General features: G+C 35.8%; 1 protein-coding gene across 1 annotated transcript in view; it reads right to left on the reverse strand.

Moving 5' to 3' along the window:
* LOC129779894 (organic cation transporter protein) overlaps positions 1-23,932 on the reverse strand; it is a 66,371-nt gene extending 42,439 nt beyond the window's left edge. The window contains exon 1 of the mRNA XM_055787651.1: positions 23,029-23,932. Coding sequence (XP_055643626.1) covers positions 23,029-23,469 — 441 coding nt within the window. The 5' untranslated portion in view covers positions 23,470-23,932. The remainder of the gene's footprint in view (positions 1-23,028) is intronic.
* Positions 23,933-25,534: the final 1,602 nt, after the last annotated feature.

Consider the following 25,534-nt stretch of genomic DNA (forward strand, 5'->3'; position numbering starts at 1 on the left):
TGGCATTCCCACCATCAAAGAGGGGGGAGGAGTATCTATTCACAATAGAAACGTTTCGTGTCCCCTAAAACCTTTGCATGCCAAATTTGGCTCCATTTGCTTGATTAGTTTTCGAGTTATGCAGAAATTTGTCTTTCATTTGTATGGCCCCTACATACGAATTTACATTTCGATCGGTTCAGTAGTTTCCGAGTCCAGAATCAGACAGACAGGCGTTCGGCGGTTGGGCGCTACGCACTTCGCACTCGGAATAGAAAAACTCGTGCCATGCTATGAAAAATTCCTCGAACGTTACGGCGATTATGTAGAAAAATAGAAAATAAAACGTAGATTACGAGAATCACCTTGTTTTTTGTCCTAACTTTATTTTTCCGCGATTTCTGAGGCACTGAAACTTATTTTCTGAACGACCCTCGTAGATTAATATTAGATCATTTTACGAATTTGTAAAATCAAAAAAAAAATCTCCGAAAATTTGAACCAGGTAAGAAGCATGGTTGTATTTGGACATGTTTTAATTCTCTGGTGAATGAAGAAAAATTTACGAAAATTACAATACACATATATGTTGATTACTTAAACGCGGAATTAGCGATTCTGCTTTCGAAGATATTTGGTATATATTTGAACATTTTTAAAATTAATGAAAAAAACGTCATATACTGAATACATATATGTTAAATAATAATAATAACAATGCTATTATTTACTTACATATTCGGTTTATTTCTCGAACAAATTTTATTAGCCAATTCTATTTTTATTTTATTAAATCAGATACCTCTTATGTTTTGAACGATAGATTAAATAGCTCTGAAGTAGGACAAGTGCATGTGAAAAATTATGGAATTTTAACTAAAACTCAAAAAAACCTTATTTTTATACGTTTAACTCATCAGAATACAATCAATGGAAATGAGTAAACTGGAACCATCTTGAAGTTCATTGATTGAGAATAATGAATGAGGACTGTCATAGAAGTTTGACCAAGAAAAGGCTGCTGGATTATACTCGTATGGTGTTTACTCTTTCTTTGGTCATTTAATATTGATCGGAATAATCATTGGCATACTTAGAAGAGTATTTCGCAGTAGATTTTTTTTAATCGTTTATTTTTACAGGCTCAGTTACATAAGTTTGAAGAAGCCGAACTCCTAACTGTATTGTTACTAGTATATAACAGTAGATTTTGATGCTAAACAATTTTTTGTTTCGTGCCTCCAAGACGTTGCATTCAAAAAAAAAAAAATATTCTTTTGCACTCTAGATAATCTGAGGGTTTTTCATTCATTTCATATCCATATCGAAATCTAATCCATTATTTTTTATTTTTTTTATTTAATTTTACGATATCTAATCCATATCGTAAAATTTTGAAGATGTCTAAAAAAGAACAAAGGGATACGTAGAAAATGTTACTTGAAGCTGAAGCTAAAATTGCCTTGGCTGAAACAACGAAGGCGAGCCATCGGTAGGCCTTGTTAGATTCTTGGCAAACCAAGGATTTAACCATCAGCTGTAGAAAACACGGTTTATTTCGTGTTCCATCAGAACGCGAAACCCAATAAAACTCGTGAGCGGTCCGCAACAAATGAGAAACGAAACACGAGATAACTCGTGAGCGGCTCTTAATACAGTGTGGACTCGATTATATACAGTCTCTGATTTCTTTTCACTGTATATAATCGAATCCTGTGTATAATCGAGTCAAAAAAAATATTTTTTTATTCGTTTTTTATGCATATATTTTTCATTTATTGAAAATAGAAGAAGAATTTAATTTTTGATTCTTCCCCTCAAAGTGAGAAAACACCTTTCTCACATGAAAAAAATATTTTATTCCAGAATCTCTCAGGAGGTGATAGATGATCATATTTGATGGGAAAAATCCTTCTACGCATATATTCGAATTTCAACAATTAAAGAGTTATGAAACTTTTTTTTTGTTTCGGACTCTGTTGCCTCAAACAAACTGGTTCTACACTAAAAAGTATGCTACGTAAGCCAATTCTGTTGATTTCATTTGAAAGATGAGAAAATTTAGTACAGGATATAGTAGTGAAACATCTAAATTAGTATATTTAAATAACATACTGGAAGTGAAAAATTAAAAATTTTGTAAGTTTTAATGTGTAATTATTAATTTTATCCCAAAATTCATATTAAACTTGATTGTTGTTATCAATCAAATTGAAGCTCTTTAACCACTCTACAATTTGTTTTTTGACGCCCAATTTCTTTCTTTCTTAATTTCGCTGCAAACATTAAATCGCATAATTTGGCAAGTTATCCAAGTAGCATATAAAGTGAGATCGAATTAAAATCATATATAATGAAAGGGTACATTGTGTAAATCTAAAATCGTATAAGAAACGGAAAACTCTATTTTTTTATCACTACAAATTAAGTCTCAATTCGCATCGGTTTTCTGATATACACTATCGTTAAAACTATTTATACGAAATCATATTTGCATATCAGACTCATGCAGTTTGTGAGTCCCATGAACAATTAAATTGAATCAATGTAGTACTGCGAAAAATTGTATAACATGCTCTGGAAAATCGTTCAACAGTTGACATATCAAGATCCGTGATTCCTTATGTACAGTTTTGACGCCTGGTGGTGATATGATGATTAAAGGAGGCAATTTAATTTCTACCAGATTAGCAGGCCCAGATTACCGATCACATTCGAACAATTATTAGGTAATTATTTTTCAACGTTTGTAAATAAACTCAAAATTGACTTACAAAAAAATGTAGCAACCCATTTTTGTCAATGTAAGATTAGAGGAAACTTGATGCAGTAATCGCCAAAGATCTATTTTTGAATGATCTAGACTTTTTCCGATCACACCTACAGCCTACACTTCATTCATCATTCATAATTCATCAGGTGTATTTTCCCCGTCACACCGTTTAATTATCACTTGTACTACAACCTATTACTATTATGGTGTTGTTAAAAACATTGTAGTGAAGTTTATTGAATGACCAACACATAAATCAAATACCTCTGGTTGCACCTTTACTTCAAGCCAATACTGGACAAATCCAACAAGTAGTGCACACTCCTTCCTGATTTTATTGCTCACTCAAAAAAAAAAATAGATAAACTACTAACCCTATGCACATACTCTCGTGACTCGGCGGCACCCTGCAACGTATGGATCAATTTTCAATCAGAGAAAAAACAATGGTCTACAACAGTCCCGGTTTCGCGGTTCCAGCAAACTGCATGTTACGTATGCACCTACTGTCACGGGCCCCCACGACCGACATGAAACTGAAGCGACGGTCATGAACACTATTTCATTAGCCCTTATCGATTTGCATATTGATCTGTAGGAATATGATTTCATTTCAATCGGGTACTTGTTGAGTTTCCTTCTAGAGTTAATATGAAAGGAAGCAGAGAAGGGCGCATATGCAGGTTCCTACGCATGCACAACAGCCGGTGCCGGTAAGCAAAAGTCGAGCCGATTTAGGTCATAGGATAGATTGACTACAATGGAGCTGGCGGACTTGAACTTTGCAATGTTATCCGAAGCGAGGTGGTAAGTATAGTGTAACAGAATTGAACCAGATTGTGACTGGCGTTGAAGTAGGAGAGTATTTTTATACATGTCAACTAAGGCATGGTTATATGTAGAGCAATTACTTCCATACAGAATTCAACTGCAATTGAACCCCACAACCTTCGCCGATGATGTAGTCTTAGGTTTGAGGGAACGAATGTTCGAATTCCGAAATCTCAGCCAGCACCTATGTTTATGTCCCAGCTTGGGTGAGCATCCACGGGAGATGTGACGATGAGCGTTGAAGCTCTGCCAGGCTTTTTTGAATGCATGCCCGATTCTTCGTTGGTTTTGGCTGTTTATCAGTCCAGGTCTGTCGTTTTGTCTTCCATATATAACATGCGGCATCTACAAAAAGTAAGGACGCATTTTTCCAGTCAGTGGAACACAAACCCTGGTGACAGTTTTACCCTGACTGAAGGTGACGGTGTTACCCCGAACAGACTCGAAATTGCAAAACAAAGTTTTAGAGCATCGATAAGCAACAAAACCACCTGCCGTCTCACAAAATATATTGAACAATGCTCTAAGATGACTTAGGCTCACAGAAGTAGCGAGATTTGCAAAATTGTCCGACATAAGCACATAAATTCCACTAGCGAAATTTTACACGGACTAACTCCTGTTTGCTGACCGATTCTGTTTTGTTGTTTTTCTTAACAGCAAAGCAACTTCCGCAGCTGTATGGTGACTCGAAACGTAAGAAATGGCATGTTTGTACAGGGAACATCGGAAAATTTGCAAAAAAATCCTTCTAACTGGAAAAATCAGGGGGTGTCGGTTTTACCCTGATTTCCCCTACTACCAAATTCTCCGGATTCTTCCGTGAGTAATGAACCGGACTGCATAAATGCTGAACATGGAATCATTTAAGAGAAATTTCTGATTCCAGTGTCCAAATGTCTCTCCGCGCTTTTTCTGTGTGCATACAAAGTCATCTACGTTTAACACGTTTAACGTTTAACAAAAATCAAAAACGCTGATAAAAAATGATAGGTCAATCTCTATCGATCATTTCGTAAAAAAGTTTCATCGAAAGCTTAATGTATTTACGATACGGAGCCAGTGAAAATACAAATCGTTCAGTCCCCGTTAATTGAATCGCGTGCATTGAGCACATCTCCATGATAAAGTCTTATCATATGGCACTGACATCCAATGGTTGTGTTTGGAGATTGGAGGTATTTCGGAGACCGTCAAGGCGCACATCAACACACTACACATAATTTCAAGATTTGTTATGATTCCCATCTGTCTAAAACTAATCTACGGGTATTTCATTTCATTTTTTTGTCGTCAATATATGTAGACCAATACATCCTTAATACTACTTAATACTATTTGCTCCAATCTAATGAAAGCTAACTTTATAATTAATTCAATGATTTAAAAAAACGAATTTGACAAGATACATGATCTGATCATTTATTTATTTATTTCGTCAAACCTGCGTAGACTACATATGCTGCCCAAATACTAATATTAACCCTTTGCGGTTGTATTAATTTTGGGCATGGGTGTCGTACTGGTCGAAATTATTTTTCCTTGAAAAAGCAGTGATGAATACAAGATTATGAAAAATAAACATTGTTTCTATTTTGTATTTATATGTGTTAACCTAACAATATGTTTTGATGTGGTGTTTTTATATAAAACTTATATTTTATAATTCGTCTTCATGTGAAATCTTCCGAAACCCTCTCCAAGAGTAAATCATGTGAAGTATAATCAATACATAATTTTAGTTTTATTATCCGTTGAATATGAGACTCTTTTGCCATTGATGTAATAAATATGTAATTAATGCCAGCAATGTGTATCCGAAAAGATCAGCACTTTTCTCTTTTAACAAACAAAGGTTTTTTACATGAGATTATTCAGATTACATAATACACTTGTGCAAACAATTATTTTGCTCTTTAAAAACAACTACTTCAACATAATTGAAACCAGTAGTTACTCAAACACTGATTTCTGTGGTCCGATATTATCAGAACTTTTTGCTTTAGATGAAAAAAGATTTCTTCTCTTGAGACACTTATGCAAACAGTAGTTCTGATACTTATGAACAATCTTTTCCATCACACCAAAGTGTTACGATGGCTAAATTCTGCTGTTATGATTTTTGTTCCACATTCCTATGCATTCAACGCACTGTGCGTTGTATTGTGTGGGTGACTACTTTGTTTGATACTGAGTACCGTTATCTATTACTCATAGGATCACCATATTGATCCGTGAACAAGTTCACTAGACATCAAGCTTCGTTTAGGAAAAGCATATACTGATACATGGTTGAGCAAAATATCAGATTAGCATGGTTTCTTGCTGTGGTGGCTGAGAGCAGACAAGCGACCGCAAAGAGTTAATTATAATTTTTTACCGTCAAAGGGCCTGGCCGAATAAGGGAGTAAAAAGTGCCCCAACCCAAATCACCAGCTGTATGGCAAATATTGTATAGGAAATCAAATAAGAAATGTTTGCGATTTTTTGAACCCCTATGTGGTTTAACATAGGGTCTACGGTGAAAAACGTACTTTTTCATTTCTTTCACGCCATCCTCAAAAGCTTCGAGATAAAAATTTGAAAAACATACTGAATGTGCATCTCACTTTCAATTTTTTTTATCAAAAATTGAAGTACTAAAAAAATAATGAAATTATAAAAAAAAATTTGGGTTTAGAGATTCAGTACTACTCTAATTCATATTTAAATGTGTTCCTACGGCTTTTCTAGATATGTGTGATTTTCTTCAGTTTTCTTCCAGTGTTGCGCGGTACAAAAATTATTTTTTTTATATTTCCAAAGGGTCTGGCTGTGTAAGGGAATAAAAAGTGTCCCCAAACCAAATCATCAGATGTATGGAAAATATTGTATTGGGTACTAAATAAAACATTTCGACAGTAGTACCATATATTTGAGTCTTTATATGGTACATCATAGGATCTATAGTGAAAAATGCACCTTTTCGTGTTTTTTTTAAAATAAGAAAAAATACTGAAAGTACATCTTACTAAGGTTTATCGATAAATATCTTCAAAAATTTTTTCGTCAAAAAATCTAATAATAATAAAAAATAATTACACGGTGGAAATTTAAATACAAAAGTGGATCTCAAAGTAATATTTTTTTTATTTAAAGTCGAAATGCCTGAAAATATATATATATATATTTTTTTTTTTGTACAGCGAAAAACACTCCAAAAATTCTGAAAAAAATCATATATACCTAAAACAGACGTAGGAAGAAATTCGAATATAAACTAGAGTAGTACTGAATCTCAAAATAAAAAAAATTAAAATTTAATTTAAAATTGAAATAAAAATTAATTTAATTTTTTTAGTATTTGATTTTTGAAAGAAGAAATTGTTTGAACATATTGATCGATACACCTTAGTAAGATGTACTTTTTTTCATATTTTGTCTCAAAGTTATTGAGAATAGTGTGAAAAAAAAACGAAAAGGTGCATTTTTCACCATAGATTCTATGTTGTACCATATGGACTCAAATATATGGTACTACTGTCAAAATCATATTTAGTACCCTATACAATATTTTCCATACAGCTGGTGATTTGTTTTGGGGGTACTTTTTAATCCATAACCCAACCAGGCCCTTTGGAAATATGAAAAAAAATTGTGCCGTGCAACACTGAAAGAAATCTGAGAAAAATCACACATATCGCCGTAGGAACACATTTAAATATGAATTAGAGTAGTACTGAATCTCCAAATAAAAAAAAATAAAAATTTCAATATTTTTTAGTACTTCAATTTTTAATGACATTTTTTGATAATTTTTCTTGATACACCGTAGTAAGATGCACATTCAGTATTTTTTTTTCAAATTTTTATCTCGAAGCTTTTGAGGATGGGGTGGAAAAAACCAAAAAATACGTTTTTTACTATAGATCCTGTGTGATCTATAGATGTTCAAAAAAACCGCAAAAATTTCTTATATAATATTCTATACAATATTTGCCATACAGCTGGTGATTTGGTTTGAGGACACTTTTCACTCCCTTACCCGATCAGGCTCTTTAACTATATTCCATTCTATCCAGATAGTCTTTAAACATTGACCTTGACATGGTTACATCAATTATTTCACTGCAACGTACCTCATATGGAGGGAGATAACAGTAAAATCATAATTTTGTGATGATTCGATTTTTTTAAATCACCCGTTTTTGGCAGTATTGTAGCTCCCACGGCCTAGTCATTAGCATCAAATTGTGATGGAAGTTTCGGTTTTGACTGGAACGCATATAATTGAGCTGAAACTACGCAAGTGGTAATAATGTAGAGACGTTTTTCTCCAGGAGGTGCTATACCTTAAATAATAGATTATCCGAAATTGTGGATTGTTCGAACCATTGCATGCATATTTCTAGCAATATAAGCGATGTAGCAATGCTTGTGAATAAGTCTATTGTGCTGTCGAACGTCCAAACAATGACCAGTAATTCGTGACTGCAGATTAATTTAAAAAAAAACTTTGGTAAAATTTAACAGGTGGAGGGAAACGGTAGCATGAACACAGCAAGTACTTTGATTGTCAAAAAATGTGAGTTTTCCGAGGTTTTTTCAGCTGATTAGACAAACTTTTCGTATAATGTGCAGTAAAGGTCTGTTCGCCTACAAAAGAGAAACAATTTGATGCAGCGAAACTGTTAGTTTGATAACAATAAATGAAAATAATTGCATTTTATTTTTAGCATGTTGAGTGGGGTGAATTGGTTATACAGGCTTGAAGCTTTTCTTTGGTCTAATTGATTTCAGATGCCGCTGAATTACAAAAAAAGGATGAACTGAAAACGTTGGAAGAAGAAGAAGCTTGAAAGAGCAACGCAGGCCATCAAGGACGGTATTTTTGCCAAGCATCGAAAGTGTTTGAAAATGTTCGAATAACAGTGAAAAGATCCATGCAGAATTCGAAACGGTCTCAATGGAATTTTTCTGATCTGGAATATTGCAAAGACACCGAAATCGATTCCAGAACACTGTCACTGATTGTAATATTATCCTAAAATACTTTACATAAATATAAGCATGTTTTTTTTCATTAAAAAACACACAGGACCAAATCACCCCACAGACGGTCCAAATCACCCGCATAAAATTTTTAATGTCCAAAATTCATCTCTTTTATTTTATGATATATTTGGTAGTTTGAAGTTTGATAAAATGATTAAACATTATTGATTGAGAGAAAACAGCTACACGCTCAGAGTTCAAGGTGACATTTTTTATTTAGACCGTATTGGTTTGGAAATATTAGGCAATCTGCCTAGGGGGTCTAAATTGCTCCCACTTACCCTACTGCTTGAGTTGGTTACAGTATCCGAGTTTTCAACAATCTAATTTTCAATCAATCCAATAACAGCTATTCGGAAGTCTGTTCAACGGCCACCGGGATGATTATCTCAACGTGGAAGCGATATTTCTGCTCTTCATCCAACTAACTACAGTGTGAGCTGGGATCCGAAACGTTGTGCGTTGAGCAAATTTGATCCGGCAGATGGGGATTTTCTCCGACCTAAAGAGCACAACTCACGACTTGAAACCACCGCATTAAATTCGCACTGTTTTATTAAGAAACGGAAACTATAATCAACGGCTGGAATTCAATAAAATAAAAAACTATCAAAATGTAACAACAAAAAAAAAACTGGGAAGCGTGAGAGTATAGCCTCAACAGCTGCCCTTTGATACTTGGATAATATTAAGGAATGTATCGGAAAGTAATCTCAAACATTCAATACGTTATTACTCACAAACGGGTGCATATTTTCATATTATTTACACACAGCATGTTTTGTTCACTTATCAAAAACATAACAGCATGTCACTTGTTTACGTTTGCAAAGTTGTTCTCAAGGTGCCGCTAATCGAACAGGAAAATAATAAAAAGTTTTGAACAGGATTTGGTACACCGAGAAGGGTGTAACATACAATCAAATGTGTGAGTGTTCCCTAGAGGATCTGCCAAGAAGTGAACGTAAACTCGGTACTAGTGACATATGTCAAAGAGCACTCCAGCTGTCGGAGCCTAAGTTTTTCACTAAATAAGAACACGACTGTTGCGGTGAAAATTTTGTCCAAAGTTAAGCATCCGTTCTGAATCCTATTTCGGACACTCAAGACATTTGATGCTGGGAAAAGATTTAAACTTCATGCACAAGTATTATTTGGTAGATATTTTTAATAAATTAGTTCAATATGCTTTTAAGCTTTCATAAAGAGAAATATCGAATAAAAGTGTTTCTCAATTGAAGCGAATAAGAATCAAACTTCGGACACTAAAGAGTGTGTCACATCAAATAGCATCACGGAAAAAACGCTGTAGAAATTTAATTTTTAGGAATTATATCTTCAGCTTTCGCTTATAATCAGATAAGAGTGTATAGATCACGTTGGCCATGCTTCACTGTTAATTTTTCGTAAATTTGGAAAAATGTCGTCGAACGATAAAGAGCGTCGTGAATTAATCCTGTGCACTCATTTCGTGAATCCGGAGTTGTCACATCGGGACATCGGTAAGATGCTGGGAATCGTCCAATCCACGGTCAGCAGAGTCCATCGACCGGAAGGTGAAGAACGGCAAAAATGGATGCTCCGTCAGTGAAAAAGATCACAAGCGCGTAGTTAAGCAGTTTAGACGTGATCCGAGAAGTTCGGTCCGGGATGTCGCCAATAAGCTGAATTTGTCAAGTTCATTCGTCCAGCGGACCAAGCAGCGGGAGGGCCTGCGTACATACAAGGTTCAGAAGGCTCCTAACCGCGACGAAAGGCAAAACATGGTGGGGAAGACGCGAGCCCGGAAGCTGTACACCGAAATGCTGACGAAGCCGCATTGCCTGGTAATGGACGACGAAACCTACGTCAAAGCGGACTTTCGTCAGCTGCCGGGCCTGTTGTTCTTCTCCGCAGAGGACAAATTCAGCGTTCCGGAGGAGATTCGCAAGCAGAAACTATCCAAGTTTGCCAAAAAGTACATGGTGTGGCAAGCGATCTGCTCTTGCGGAAAGCGGAGCGCCCCCTTCGTGATGACCGGCACGGTAAACGGGCAGGTTTACCTTAAGGAGTGCCTACAGAAGCGCTAACTACCACTATTGAAGCAGCACGAGGGCCCGACCATCTTCTGGCCGGATCTCGCTTCGTGCCACTATTCAAAGGGCGTGTTGGAGTGGTACGAAGCCAACGGGGTCACCTTCGTGCCAAAGGAAATGAACCCGCCCAACGCGCCGGAGCTTCGCCCAATAGAGAAATATTGGGCGATTATGAAGCAGGCCCTCCGGAAGAACCCAAAAGTTGTCAAATCGGAGGCAAACTTCAAGAGAAAATGGATTTCTGTTCAAAAAAAAACTACAACCTAACGTTGTACAGAACCTTATGGACGGGGTAAAGAGGAAGGTGCGAGCATACGGGCTTGGGCTCGAAGTATGAATAAAAAGAAAATGCCAAAAGTTGTTTAATAGTTTTTATTTTACTGTCTAAAATTTTCAAAAGGATTGGTCTACTGGGCGAATTTCTACAGCGTTTTTTCCGTGATGCAATTTGATGTGACACACCCTTTATTTATTTAAAAAATCAAATTTCGAACAGATTGAATTCAAATTTTGAACAATCTGTTTGTATAACGGTTTCTTGTGGTTTAAAGCTCAGTTTATATTTCTGTACAAGTACTAATGCAATAAAATGATCAAACATGCGAAAATAACAACGACTTGACCTGTATAAAAGTGTACTGCAACCTTTGAATGTCTTGAAAATTGTCTACAAAAATTGGTGGCTTGTAGACTTGTAATAGAACTTCTACCACTTGTTTCTCAAAATTAATTTGAAATAATTATCAACAACCGCTTTTGTGATATTTGCAAGCTTTAACCCCTTCCCCTATTTTCCCCCAAATGCTTGACATTGATTGATGTTTCTTCATGTTGTAGATTCATGGTTTAAAATACCGTAAGGGTTATATTGCTTTAAAAAAATAAAATAATAAAGATAAATTTATGAATAAAATAAATCAAGGTTATTCACAGAGCTTATTTTTCTTTCCCCCCTATGTAACAAAAAGTAATGCAAGACAAACCCCCCTCCTCCTTATGTTACGTAAGGCTGATCTTTACACAAACTCAAAGTCGTTCGTTCAACATGAAAAATAGATATCTGCACAGGTCGGAATCAAATGTTCTTACGGAAATTCCATATATGAAAGTAGTGACATCGGATGAATATACTTTAAACAATAACCAAAATACCTAAACATTTCACTTTATTCCTAACATCATTATTTTTATGATTACTAGCTTGATTATTCCTTGAAGCTGAATAATCTCGAATTCAGGCAGCTTGTTCACCCTTTTAAAATCAAGCCCATGAGAAAATGAACAAAGAACAGTGCCTTCCTGAATGAACTGCAATGTACATTGGACCACTGTATTAAACTGCTTAAGCATAACCAATGTGACCTAGCATCCTGCAATAACAGAGGGAATAAGCTTTTGATTAGAAGCCAATTAGCAGACATAGCAGACAAATTCAAGATCTGTGTTTTTGGTCTGACAAAATCTTTTTATCTTAGCTTTTTCCCAAAAAATCTGAATTGAAATGTGTATTAGGCTAATAAGTCCAATTTTTAGGCATAATTTTAGCTTTAGTATCATTGATTGGTATAGAAATTATTGATTAGACGATGCTGATGGTATCCACGTAATGCCAGGAAACATATACACTGTAGTAAAAATATATTGCTTCACTAGCTGACCTGACAAACGTTGTTCTGCTATATAAATTATTTCTAATGAATATGTTGGGTGTTAAAAAACATAACCAATGTATTGTAAGTTCGGAACCGCATTATTTCGTCGTTGTGGGCCATAAACCATGCTTGTGGTAACATTATCGAACAATCATTCACATTTCGGGATCCGATTGTTCTCAAATTTCACGATTCGATCAAAATCGATTTTTACATTCTTAAATCCGTTCGACTCAAATTCAGTCAATCTATGCAAATGTGGCAACCTCGCCTTGTCGCAAAAAAACGTCAAATCTGATCCATCCGTATTCTTGGTGCAATTTATTCTCCATCAGATTGGCAGACCCGAAAGCAATTTTGAGGAGGTGAAATTAGAATGAAAATTATCACTTGATGTTGTTTACATAGAAAACAGCTTTGATCCTAACTTTACTTTTTTTTCTATAAATTTCCTTGCATTTGGTGCGAGAAAATTTAGGTGCTTTTTCTGGTTTAACCCCTTAGCGTACGATTTAATTTTCGAAAGATCGGACCAAATGCAAACGCTTCGATGGGTCATGCATCGCGTAATTTCACTACTCTAGCGTCTTAGCACCTTGTTATAACAAGCACACTACGAGAGAGACTCGATGTTGTACGTTTTGGCATAATCATTTCACATCGAGTGAGACTCGATGTTGTACGTGAAAGGGTTAAAAAGCGATTTTTTTCCAACCGAATATCCATTACCATTTTTGCTTCTCAGAAATGGAACACGGAACTGTTGTCAATGTCGAATTGCGTGGCAATACTGTCACATTTGCACAACTCGATTGGAATTGAGTCGACAGATTGTAGAATGAAAAATAGCAATTCGTTATTCGTATATTCGACAATACCGTGATTGTGCTTTTACAAAATCTGTAGTCTATAAATCTGTATCTATAATCTATTTACATCTATTCGACCAAATGTGGTTTGAAGTATTTCAATAATTCATTGGGCTCACTCAAGGCTTCTAACTCGTCGGCGATGCGCCTGGCTTTAGATTGATAAAGGTGAAGGTGGAATGAAGCCACAAATGGCTGCCACAATGGCGCTTATTTCTTTCATTTCCCCCCCTCACCCCTCGCCAGAAAATCAATAATTTTTAGAACAGTTTGAAGAAAATTATCGTTTTCGCATACTTCCCATCAAATAATATCAACCAAACTCTAAACGATTACTCACAAGATATTAAATTTTAATCTGCCGTTGCCGTCTGTATAGTGAAAAACGTCGGAAAACTCGAGCTAGTGCTCTGAAAGGTCAATTTTCATTTTTCAATTTTCCGCAATGGTTTTGTTTGTATTGGTGTAAGCATTGCTATTTTTTGCGACACTGATGCCAGACAACATCATCGAAACAGCTATATATATATATATATATATATATATATATATATATATATATATATATATATATATATATATATATATATATATATATATATATATATATATATATATATATATATATATATACTGGCTGTCAAAAAGTCGTTTGTTCATAAAATTAGTTACAATCATCTGTTTTAAGTCAAATATGCGCCGCCGTTTTGTTCGATGACTTGTTCCCAACGAGATGCCAACTTCATAATACCCCTGTTATAGAAGCTCGCTTCCTTATTGGCAAAAAACTCGGATAGCCAATTTTCACAGGCCTCTTTTGTGGCTAACTTCTGACTATCTAGCTCGTTCGCCATGGACAAAAACAGGTGGTAGTCACTTGGTGCAAGGTCCGGACTATACGGCGGATGCAAAAGAACCTCCCATCCGAGCTCCCGGAGCTACTGGCGCGTCACCAAAGAAGTGTGTGGCCTGGCGTTGTCCTGATGGAAGACAATGCGGCCTCTGTTTATCAAAGATGGCCTCTTCTTCATGAGTGCTACCTTCAAGCAGTCCAGTTGTTGGCAGTACAGGTCCGAATTGAGCGTTTGGCCATAGGGAAGCAGCTCATAATAGATTATTCCTTGACAATCCCACCAAACACACAGCAGAATCTTCCTGGCCGTTAATGAGGGCTTGGCCACCGTCTGAGCCGCTTCAGCGGGCTTCGACCACGACCGTTTGCGCTTCACGTTGTCGTAAGTGACCCACTTTTCATCGCCAGTCACCATCCGCTTCAGAAACGGGTCGATTTTGTTGCGATTCAGCAGCGATTCACATGCGTCGATACGGTCAAAGATGTTTTTTTGCGTCAACGTGTGTGGCACCCATACATCGAGCATATTTTGTTCCATATTTGCGACACTATAACTCACGAACGACTTAACCAAACAAAACACTGTCAAGGACTATATTATAGCGCGCAAAAATACCTTTCCTACAAGCTATAGTATGACTCGATACAATGAATACAACTAGAACTACGCGCTTACAACGACACTTCGCGGAAATACCGCAGGACTTTTTTGACAGCCTAATATATAAATGGAGTGATGTCTGTCTGTCTTTCTGTCTGTCTGATTCTTATGGAATCGAAAACTACTGAACCGATCGACATGAAAATTGGTATGTAGGGGTTTTTGGGATCGGGGAAGGTTCTTATGATAGTTTGAGACCTCTAAGGGGGGGCTGCCATACAAATGAAACACAAATTTCTGCATTACTTGAGACTTAATCAAGAATATGAAACCAAATTTGGCAATGAAGGTGCAATAAATGTTTTTACGGTGATTAGCAACTCCACCCCCCCCCCCCTCTCTTAGAAGGAGTTACCATATCTACCTAACACAAATTTCTGCATAACTCGAGAATTAATCAAACAAATGAAACCAAATTAGGCATATGGAGGTTTTAGGGGGCACGAAACGTTTCTATGGTGAATCGACACTTCTTTTTCAATAGGAATAAAAATAGAATTTTGTTACGTGACGATCACGACGATCAAAGTGTCCGAAATATGATTCAGAACGGCATGAATATTATAAAATGTCGCATTGGTGAAATTATCAATTGTTTTCAAAATACAATTAATAATTACGGTAACAAAATTCCAATCTTTTGTAATATGTAATATTTTTTCAAAGGAGACTAGCTAAAAGTAATGAATTTTTGAAAAAGTCATTTTTATAAAAAAACTAAAAAAAATATTTTCGAACTACCCTAAAAGGGAAATGGGTACCCTAATGGAAAATTTAAAAAAAATACGGGTCTCATATTTTGTTAATAAAACTGCCAATTTCAAGAAAATCTGAGAATCACTATATCGGTTCAGCATGGAATATCCGCACAGGTATTTTTGTTTTATTGCATATCATCTTTGTCGCTATTAGCATCGGCCCGCAACGGCGGATTTATACATTTTACTGAAGATTTCATTTATTATTGAGTTCGAAGCAACGTGATCACGTTATACAGATTTCGTGACAATAAGCGTTATCAGCCCTTTTTTCGCTTTCCGATCATATTTTTCATTAGGCCTTGAAACTCGAAGGTTACTGACACTATCGGCTTAAATAGAAAAGTGACCACCGTAAAAACAAGAGTAGAGTGCAGAACTACCGAGCGCAAGAAGGCTGTAGCTTAATTAATCGTATTATATCTTCCGTTGTCCAAGCATCTACGGCATTCTTCTGATGGCTACTTTCTGTGGACTTGATGTTCGCACCTTCCAACAAAACGTCAATCACATCATATCATGGTTTCTCGATTGGATCTAATTCAATTTGCGAAAAAATGCTAAAAGTATAGACAGCCGTCATAAAGCGAGGATGTTGGTCTTGTTGCTGCATTTGGTAACCTTGGTGTTTGCATGCAATTAAGCTATTTCGATTGTTTCAGTTTCAGTGACACCATGCGGCTCTGTCTCTGTTCTGCAGAACCACACCAGAGCAATCCCATTGCGAAATTTAATCTTCGCACCTTGACACCTTAGCTCAACCGTGTTGTTTTCACTAATGGCAATTAGAGAAACCGAGAAAACTACAATCACAATAATGTTTTGCCTGCGGCGCTATTGTATTTCGGTGGAGTTTTTTTCGGAACGACGGAAGTGATGTGGTGACTAAAAGTATCTACATAAATAAACAACAACAAATTAGATCGCCGCATTCTGAAATCCCGTGGCACGAGGTACGCGAGCTGTTACTTATCTTTGACCCACGCGTACGGCGTTGATTATCCAATCAATTATCACATCAACTCTTATAATTGTTTCAGTAAAACATTATTCGACGTCTAGTCTAGTATTGGGCGCCTTGTTTATTTTTTTTTGCTTGTATCGGCGAAGGGTTTATTCACCTTCGATCAAGTTAATTTCTTATTGAACTGGGCTCATACAGCAGAACCGAGTAATCGACGATGGATTTACCCACATATGGTGGAAACCAAGGACATGGTCACGGCGGGAGCCGGTGCATAAACAAGGATTGTTTAGTTTATTATAGGCGCACACACCAAGTCACGCTTGTCTATCAAAAACCGAACGGTTGATTCATTTGCGCGCACCTTTCTAACGGTTCGTTTTGTAACGTTTGCATTGAGCGGTTGATTTGCCTAATTCAAATTTTATGATTTCGCTCCAAGTGAAGCGGAAAATTGCTCGTCGATAGCCTAAATTGGTTTATGTTGTTGTCGCTTTAGGGTACGAAATGCTATTGTCGAGTATAGTGAGGCGATCGGGGTTAGATTTTTTGGTTATTTAACCCTTACACTACGGCAGTGTGCTCCGTCGAAGTGCTACCGCTGTACGGAGCACTGCGCTGGTGTGATCGAGGTGCAGTTTCACCCTGATGTCGTCTATACTAGACGACGCTCGTACACACAGGACGTCGCGCGGATGTCGCCTATAGACGCCGCTCGTAGCGAAAGGGTTAAAAATGTCACAGCAAATTTTTCATAAATTACATTGGAACCGCATGCTTTAGATCGTCGTATGAAAGTAGCAAACTCTTGCAGTTGTCATCTACATTTTTCTTCATTTTGCAAAAATTTCTAAAATGATGCAGTTAACTAAATGAGCCCAAGATTCTTATGTGTTCATTACCAACCTGACTCACATTGAGACAATCCGTTAAATTCGCTTTCGATACGACGCGAAAGGTTCAGTTCTGATCGTAATTTTATGCTAATGTACATACACTTAAGTTCCTCTGTTCTTAATTTTGTTGTTTTTTGGAAACTTTTTTTTTGTAAAATTTTTGTAAAAATTGGACGAATGAATGACATATAAATATTGTTTATTATTTTCTGTTTAAGGTTCTGTCAAAATGTTCTCTCCTGTTGTATGATAGGCTTATGTATATTGATAGGAATGCATTGAAAAAAGTTTGCTTCTGGTAAACTTCTTACAGTTTAGATAAAATAATTCCATCTTGCTAGTTGATTAAAGTGAAAGATTCTGTTCAATTGATAGTACAGTAGAACCCCGATTATCCGAGAAATAGTCTGGCAAGGTAAATTCGGATAACAAAAATCGCGGATAACGCAATAAAGGACTAGAAATAAAGCGCAAATGCGGAGACAAAATATTTCAGCGTGTTTTATCAATACAGAAAATATTAAACAATCTATCTGTAGATCGGATAAAGGGAAAGCTATGACCAAAACAAAAGAGCAAGAGTCTATCCCTCACTCACATTTTCCGGGAAGCTCTATATAATTGGCATAGAACTCGCTTTAGCGGATGATCCGCACTATCCTTGTTTATGCACTCATCGTGTGTGTCGATTTTATGCATCACTAAGCTACACGTATGCAATGATATTGTATCATATCCATCTTTAGTATATGAGTATAGTATATGAGTTTAGGTTGCCGTTCGGAAGCAGAAGCTACCATACTCGAGGACCGACAATACGACAGTCGTTCGCGAACTGGGTGTTCTTCAACTAGACTGCTCTTTAACTGAGCGTTCGTTAACTGGACTGCAAGCCTAGGTCATGCGGTCGTGTTCTGGACATAATCCCCCATAATTTTTCACCATTTTTATGAAGATAATTTCTATGCAGATTTTTAAATCACTTGATCGATTTTTTATGAATTGATCGAAAATTAAATTGAATGAGTTTTACAGATAACTAGCAGACCTGGCGTCCTGTTTAAAATTGTTTTTTTTTAGTTTTCTCCTGAAATTGTTTTTTTCCTCGTGCATTCGAGATCGATAACATATTTGTTTTATACACAGGGTCTTTCAGATTAAACGCTCACGCAACAAATTTTAATAACTTCTACAAAAGTGAACCGATTTCTACTTTTTGAAAAACGAAAATAAAGCTTATTTTAGGACATTTTCCAGGTGACCACCCCTTTTTCGATAACGCGTTTTGAACGGTGAACAAAATTCTTCATGCACAACTCTAACATTACGACTTCGATGCTGTTAAAAATTCAAGTTATTTCTTCTTTAAGTTCCTCCAAGTTTTGTGGGTTTTTAACATCATTAACATAGCAACATGTTCCTTAGGGCGACCACTTTCCTCCCATTTTCCCTACGTATGTTCATGTTATGGTAGAGGCGAACACAACGAAATAAAGACAGCACTAATAGGATCAGCAGTTATCTTGTGATGATGAGATAAACGTAAGAAAAAAAACTGCGTTTTATGTATAAAATGTGTTTATTCCACCCGAAATCTATTATCATTTTCACAATAAGAGAATACGAAGCTTAAATTAAAATTACAGAAATGAATTCCAATTGGATAAACTTTGCATTAACTATTGAGGAAAAAAAGAATAATTCCAAAAGAAAAACTCTTATTTTCTGTTCGTCGAAAATTGGTCAAACGAGTCAAAAGTAATTTTTATCGTAATCATCGAAATCAGTATTGAAAATAGGGAAAAATATATACTACAAAGACAAAAAAACAAGTATTGCTTGAATCTTGATATATACTCGCCAGAATATATAAAGTAACAGAGTGCGAAGTCGAAATTTTCAGGCGATTCTTGAAATTCTGTACCTTTGTTAAAAATCAACACATGAAGATGAGATGTACCTAATTTTGAAGCCACAACTTTCGAGTTTTGGAATATTTCATGAACACATTCTCATATGGGTATGTGTAGATATAGTGGACAAACATAACGCGAAGAAACAAAAAATCCAATTCTTTCTGTTTTTCAAACTTTTTGTAGACTAACACAATTTTTTGCTAGCCTACTTAATAATCCAATTACCCATATCAATAAACTTTTTGTTTATTCCTAGAACGTTCATGTAGGACCTTTCCATATAGAGATATTTCTGTTTGAATGAAAAATTACCCTTTCGTCTTTGATGATGAATAATTCAATCAATAATGATCTCACCGCAAACCGAAATGTAGTTTTGAAAACTCCAATAAATTTTGTACAAGGCTAATTTGTTGTTTTGAGGAAAACAGGAAATATCTCTAGATGGAGGGATCTTTCATGAACGTTCTAAGAACCAACCAAATGTAGGGTTCATTGGGTTCATTGAATTTGCTATTAAATTGATTAGCAACAAATTGTGTTAGTCTTCAAAATGTTGAAAAAAAAACCAAAAAGAAATTGATTTTTTTTATCTCATCCAGATATGTTTGTCCACCACATCTACACACACCCATATAAAAATGTGCTCATAAAATATTCCAAAACTGTTGCAGTTGTAGCTTCAAACACGAAATAAACAACATTCTTCTAATTTCCGTCCAAAAGTAGGCATGCACCTCAACATCATAATATTTTTTTCTACAAAACACACCTTTATTTGGCATGAGCGCATTGGCAAAACATAGGCTTACCAAACGTACCGTTTTTACGGGACAATACTTTTTTTCGACCATTTTTGGTTGTCCCGTCTTTTTACCAATCTGTGCCGTATTTTGAGTATAAAAATATATATTTATTTTTTTAGCATTACTATCAATATTTTTCCTTCGAATGACCTGATTGGAATTTTGATACCAACTTTGCTCAGAGTGTTCGCAGGGAAAGAGTTTGTCTGCCAATTGGTTGTAATGCAAAATAATTGAAGTGTTTTTACGACTTCGTCGGTGAACATTATTCTAAATTGCTTGAGCATGGTAACGTACTATTCCTTTCTCTTAGATTTTATATCGAGAGGATTCTCAGTATTTTTGACTGATTACCTTCCTATTTTCGTTCACAAGAAGAACGTCTTGTTGTACTACGCGTTTAATTTGGAAACCAGGGTCTCAAACTACAGTTACTTTTCACCACAGATCGTTAGTGTCCTTTCGAACATAACTTGGCCTTGTTCAGACAATGTTACTGAAATTTCTGTTAATTTTGATTATTTTATTAGAATTCTTCAACATATAATAATGTTTTTGACTAATGAGGTGCAAACTATTCTTCAAAGTCTAGTTGATTCATGTGGAATATAGGAGGCAAAATTTCTTAAAACTGTTTCAAAGTAGCATTAGTAAATACTCTTCAGTTCAGATAGATGAAAACATTTTTTATGATGAGTGGACAATGATTAAATGAATTGTAATTAATGAAATAAAAGGGTGGAACAAAGACCTGCGCCAGTTGTAATTATTGAACGTTGATCTGGAATTTGACATATTTTATGATAAAATTTTCAAAACTCGTATTCTTTTTGTAAAGTTGATTTTTTTTAATTTTAATTTTGTTGTAGAGACCAAAGCAGTTACATTCAAGAATTTTTGATTATTTGTTTTCTTCATGGCTTCATTCACTCAATAAAATTGGGGTGCTATAAATAGTCGACGGTGACAGATGATTTTTGCTTAATCGCAAAGTTTCGATATCTGTCATCCCAATATTGTTTGCAAGTCATCGAGTTTTGTACAATTCGTTCAATTTTTACTGCGTTAAAAATGTCGAGTTTCGTTGCAAATAAGTACCACTTGTGGGAAGTTTAGATTTTCTGTTTCCATTGGAAGAAAAGTGCATATAAGGTGACTCGGATAGATTTTGTAGGGAACGGTCTGGACGATTTGAAAAAGGTGATTTTGGTGTTAAAGTCCAAAAGGGTCCCGATCCGTTGATCCGTTTAAAGCAAGCAATTGCATAAAAACGTTCAGATTATGCAACTGAGCACGAGTCGATAATATTCCATCATGACAACGCTCGGCCTAATGTTACTGTTCATGTTAAAAACTATTTGGAAAATAGTGGGAGGAAAATTCTGGTTCACCCGCATCATAGCCCAGACCTTCTCCTCTCCGACTACCATTCGTTTCAATGGATGCAGAACACATTGAGTGTTCACTTCAGTTTAGAACAGGGCATCCAAAATTGGCTGGTTATTGGCTTCAAAATATGAACGCTTCTTCCGCAACTCCTCCTGCGAATGACCGATCTCTGTAGTCGCATGTCCGAAAAACAACATGAAACTATTGAGAACCAGAACCATATCGTCTATACGAGGAATATTAAAGAAGTCCTCGGCGACCTTCTCTGGTTGTCAAAAATAACCTCGGTCAAGAATTGTTGGAAAAAAAATGTAATAAGAGCGATGAACAAAAATATATAGTTCGAGAGTTCTTAAAGGAGTTTTATCAGTGACCTTCGCAGGTCAAAATGGATACTATTTGCGAAATCTCGTTTCGCCGAATAGTTGAAGGTTCACGTTTTTAGAATCACATCACTCACCACAGTCCTGATTCTTCTTACCCATTCCCACTAACCATTTTTCCTTTCAACGAATTAAGTTGCCCACCCTATATTATGATATAAAAATTTTCATGTTCTAAATGATAGAAATAGCATTTCATGGCTATCAAAACTGCGACCTTGATACACCCTCAAAATTTCGTTAAGCAACCAAACCTTAATGATTTGATGCGTCAATTTCCTCAATTCGTTGAAGCAGGTAATAGTCAAGGTAATAGCCCGCAAATCTATGCATTTGAGCTTAGCGAAGATGATTTTTTTCAACACTGCCTCCAGAAGATAATATAGATAAACATCTTCTGAAAAATTTCATAATACTTAATATGTCTCATTATGGTAATAGCTGACATCATTTTATAATCAATTTAGCTTGTTGTCAATTGATAAACACATGCAAGGCAAACTCAAATATTTTTTTCATTAATTCATTTCCATCTGAAAATATCCTGCAATTTAATTAGAAAATGAGGAAAAAGTCCTTCGTTGCAGTCTGAACATGCTATCATTGTTATCAGATTCTCTAAAAAAACGAATTCCAAAAATGGCAAACATGAATAGTTCTAAACACAAACTGCTCCAGATACTGTACAAATGTACAAGTAGGTCAATTTCGAACTTCGTGCAATTTAAATTGATTTCTTACATACTTTCGAGCAATATCCTTTGTATAGTGTATCGTATTACATAAATAAATATATTCAAATAAAAAAGAAAATAATGTCAGAAATGTTTGACTAAACCCCAATAAGTCCAGGACAAATTTAAAACCTTTTATTCCGACGTCAGAAGAGCCAACAATGAGGGAGTAGTTCAACGAGGAATCATTATTGAATCTAAAATTCATGAATTCAAATCTAGTTCACTGTATTACATGATATTTTCTCAATGAAAATTACAGTTAGATGAGTAATCATGTAATACAGTTTTGATGAAAAATATCGAAATATATTAAATGAATTTGATTTATAGTAATTGTAATCTGAGCAAACAAATGTTAACAGATGCATAACAAATTTAAAAATATATTGGATTTATGATTTTTTTATGACAGCAGAATGACAATATTATATTTTTCAGTTCAATAAACTTACCTGAAAGACCAAACAAAATATGTGGAACGTGGTCGGAATTTGGAACAGACACAGCAGGAAGGTCCAGAAAAACTGCCACAGCCCGTAGTGCCCGATATATTCTGAAATAATATCACTGTTCTCATCCTTCGACGCAACGCTTTCATTCTCACTCTTCTCATCACAACTGTGACACAAACTTTTTTCCCTGACACCAGTCTTCTGATCGCCGAAATTCACCAATCCGCCGCTGACTTTTTGATAAATATTTACTATACCATAGTCAGGGGGACCTTGTTCCTGTGATGCTCCGATGTCATCTGTAGCATCGAATCCTGCATTGATGGTTCCTTGGAGATCGTCACTTGTGGTGATCGAAACAGGTGAATTTTCGTGCACCATATGGGTTGCGCTTGCACGATGTTGGTCGCTCATTTTCTGAACGAAAAAATGTCGTTTCATGTGATTACTATCAACAATCTCACACACTTTCTTCTCGGGAGCAGTTAACACCGATTACACCCCGAAGATCACTTATCGATGCTCTTATCACTCGTTGTCAGTTCAACTGATTAAAGACCAACGTTGTACAAGGCATATTTTCTACCCACTAAGGTCGAGCGGAGGAATTATCGTTCCCGCGCGCAGGTGTCAATAAAGATAAATTTCAAGGAGTGATACAGTTAATAACTCTAGGTGGTTATTTTATTCACTCAGGCTGCGATCCAATGGTAAATCTGTTCCATTCACACCGACACTAAGCAGGTCCCAAATTCTAGAGAAGCACTTTTAGTAAACCCTATTCCAACACCCAGGATTCGCAATGATTTTTTGACAGTTGATCGCGCGCGGTCAGTAAGCTCCAGCGTTTGTACACATGTGAGCAAGCGTTAGTAGACACTGAGTTCTAGCGGTCTGATAGCGAGCGCTAATATACCATAAAATAAAAGCACACCCGTAAGTAAGTATTGCTCCTACGAGCGCCAAACATATGCGACAAACAAAAGCAGCAACAACGCGATGTACCGTCCGTGTGATGCCGTCTGTTGTTACAGGGTGTATCTAGAAGAGTTGATTTCTCCAGCTGAGATGCTGTATTATTTGAATGTGTTTGCATTTCCATAGCCGAAATGGTATCCATGATCTGCGTATTATTGTAACAATTACAAATTGTATTTATAAAGAATTTGCAGGAAATCTATAATAATCAATTTTCCATATTTTTGTTTACTCTATGAAAGCATATTAAGAGTTGTTTAAGTTCATACAATTAAGCCTGAACACAAAAACTGTTGAGATCTACGCGTTGAATACTAGTTTTAGAAACTATGAAAATTTGGAAATTGCAAAAATGGTCGCTGAGAAAAAAAGAAAATAATTCTTTCATGTAAGTTCAATTGATTGTCGAACATTCAAGTATTAACCTGTATTTTTAAGCAGTTTGTAGCTAAACTTGTTAGGTTTATTCAAAAGTTATCATGGTATATCTGACGCAGTATTACGTTTTTCTGGGACATATTGAAGATACAGATAGCAAATTGAAAATCGGTCGTGTCACGAAAAAAAAGCCCAATTTTGAGCGATTCTTGCTTAGTCATTTGTTAATGATTTTTTGAGATTTTTGCTCTAATCGATTTGGACATTTCTTAATGATCTCTTGGTATATAAAAAAAGTTCATATGTAAAAATGTGGTTGAAATAAGAGCTTCTAGTTTTCCACACATTTGTGTATATTTCAAGGCGATTCCTTACAGGGGATCGAATGCGACTGCCTCTTATTTTGCACGAAGGTATTGGAAATCAACATGCAACAAATATCGTAACGCAATCCTACTACAACTATGCGGCAATGTCTCGAACACAACCCTTCAACTTTTGATATTAGAACCAAGACATTTATCTCAACAAAATTATTATTAATATTTTTCATAGTATCAATAATCAAAGACATATTAAGGTCCTGGCGAGGGTATTGAAAAGGAGACCATGTCTACAAATCGGAATAATCTCTGTTTAATTAATGTTGTTTTTAGTAGACAAAAAGGACCACTAATCAATCTAAATTCAATATACAACAAACATCCAACATCAAGAGCTTCTATCCGTAAAACAATGCGGGCATTGTGATTGTCAAAATATTAATTTCGAATACCCCCGTATAGAAATTTGAATTGTCTTTGTCTAGATCCTTTTTTATGTATCCTAAACCAGTGCTGCCGATAGCCACTGGCTAGTCTGTATAACGCTGTAATATGAACAATGAACACATTCGAAATAAATCTGTAGAACAAACCGCATCTCCAATCCAATTTTATATCTTCGGGAATACCACGAGAGTTCTTCGGTGTTCACTCAAGTTGAAATATTTTGACGTAGAATTGCGTTTTTGTGTAAAAATTGAGAAACCAAAAATTGATCCGTCACGAAGGTTGGCCAATTTTGAGCACTTATTGCTCATTTATTGTTGAAGAATTGTAGAGATGTTTGTACCAATCGATTTGGATACTCCTAACAATCTATTGCAATT

Source organism: Toxorhynchites rutilus, chromosome 3, assembly GCF_029784135.1.
Source record: "Toxorhynchites rutilus septentrionalis strain SRP chromosome 3, ASM2978413v1, whole genome shotgun sequence".
In the NCBI taxonomy this organism is placed as follows: domain Eukaryota; kingdom Metazoa; phylum Arthropoda; class Insecta; order Diptera; family Culicidae; genus Toxorhynchites; species Toxorhynchites rutilus.